The sequence below is a fragment of the Colobus angolensis genome, unplaced genomic scaffold, assembly GCF_000951035.1.
Source record: "Colobus angolensis palliatus isolate OR3802 unplaced genomic scaffold, Cang.pa_1.0 Scaffold236, whole genome shotgun sequence".
NCBI classification, from domain to species: domain Eukaryota; kingdom Metazoa; phylum Chordata; class Mammalia; order Primates; family Cercopithecidae; genus Colobus; species Colobus angolensis.
This window is the reverse complement of record NW_012115555.1, coordinates 49,527-51,090: the sequence shown is the minus strand read 5'-3', so window position 1 is coordinate 51,090 and position 1,564 is coordinate 49,527. Positions and strand designations below refer to the sequence as shown.

At 39.6% G+C, this 1,564-nt stretch overlaps 1 protein-coding gene across 1 annotated transcript in view; it reads left to right on the top strand.

Moving 5' to 3' along the window:
- Positions 1–710: 710 nt before the first annotated feature.
- LOC105513804 (HLA class I histocompatibility antigen, B-14 alpha chain-like) overlaps positions 711–1,564 on the top strand; it is a gene marked incomplete at its 3' end in the record, with an annotated part of 35,224 nt that continues 34,370 nt past the window's right edge. Inside the window, exon 1 of the mRNA XM_011944835.1 lies at positions 711–779. Coding sequence (XP_011800225.1) covers positions 711–779 — 69 coding nt within the window. The remainder of the gene's footprint in view (positions 780–1,564) is intronic.

Genomic DNA, 1,564 nt, shown 5'->3' with positions numbered 1-1,564 from the left:
TGCACATGCATCACGTAGTTCTTGTGCCATGGTTTTCAGCTCCATCAGGTCATTTAAGGACTTCTCTACACTGTTTATTCTAGTTAGCCATTCATCTAATCTTTTTTAAGGTTTTTAGCTTCTTTGTGATGGGTTCGAGCATCCTCTTTTAGCTCAGAGAAGTTTGTTATTACTGATCGTCTGAAGCCTTCTTCTCTCAACTCGTCAAAGCCATTCTTCATACAGCTTTGTTCGGTTGCTGGTGAGGAGCTGCATTCCTTTGGAGTAGAAGACTTTTTAAAGATTTTTTTGTCAAATTTTTTTGGTAATCATTTTTATATCCCTATCAGCACCCCATATTGTGATGAATATGTTAGCTTCATTTTGGCAGAATGGACATGACACTGGTCCTTTTGAGCAAGAATTTTCTGGGTCTTTCCATGGGATTCAGTTTCTGCCATGGTGGATAAGGGGAGAGCTGTTGGTGTAAGGTTTAGTCTTCATAATGAACCATGCTGTTTGAGCAGCAGGTTTATCTCTGGAAACTTGAAGGTTAGGCAGGAGTGCGATCCTCCTCCCCATTCAAAAGGTCAAGGTAGAGCAGGTTCTTGTTCAGGGTGCAGTGAGTGAGAGAAGGGAAAGTAAGAGAACATTCTTTCACCTTTTTGTGACCTGCATACATCCAAGTCTCTGATGTTTTAAATAACTGAAACTGAGACCTAGATCCACTTATGTGTAAAGTTGAACTGTGGAGGAGGAAGCATATCATCCCTGCCACTGGAGAGATCTCTGAAGAGCTCGTGAGTCCCTACTTTATCGAAAATGACAGAAAATTTCATCAAAATAAAGTGAAATTATGACTGTAGATGGGGCTTTATTTAGAGCTTCGACTCCACACCTGCTTCCTAAGACATGATCCTTCCCCAGGATACTATAGAATCACAGGACTTACACTGGAGGAGTAAGGCGTGATGGTGTTCTTCCTTTTTGGCCAATAGGATGTTTTGGATTGCATGTATTTTCCAAAAAGGGTTACAAAAATATCTTCCATCACACTTGGTTTTCTTTAGTTTGACCCACCACTCCCTCATCAGGGGGTAAGGTCTCTCTCTCCACCCCCTTAAACATGATCAGATCTGATAAATGTATTAGCCAATAAAATATGGCAGAAGTGTGATTGTGTAAGTTCTGGACACTGCTATTAACCATCCTGCTTGCATCTGGTTCCTTCCACTTCATTTCCTGAATGATGTAAAACTCCCAGGCCATCATCTGAGCTCAGCCAACACATAGAACCTTTTGAGAGATCATAAAAAATTCTTTTTTACTACTTTCATGAATGTCCTTTTCTATCCTTCCAATTTCAACTAGTATGTGTCCTCAGATGCAAAGTGAATATCCTGTAGTCAGCATATGGTTAGATTCTTTTTATTCTATCCATTGTGATAATCTCCGAGTTCTGATTGGGCAGTTTAATCCATTTACCTTTAAAGTAATTACTGATAAGGAAGGACTTACTTCTGTAATTTTGATGTTGGTTTTATGCATGTCTTATAGCTGTTTCATCCCTCATGTTCTTTATTCC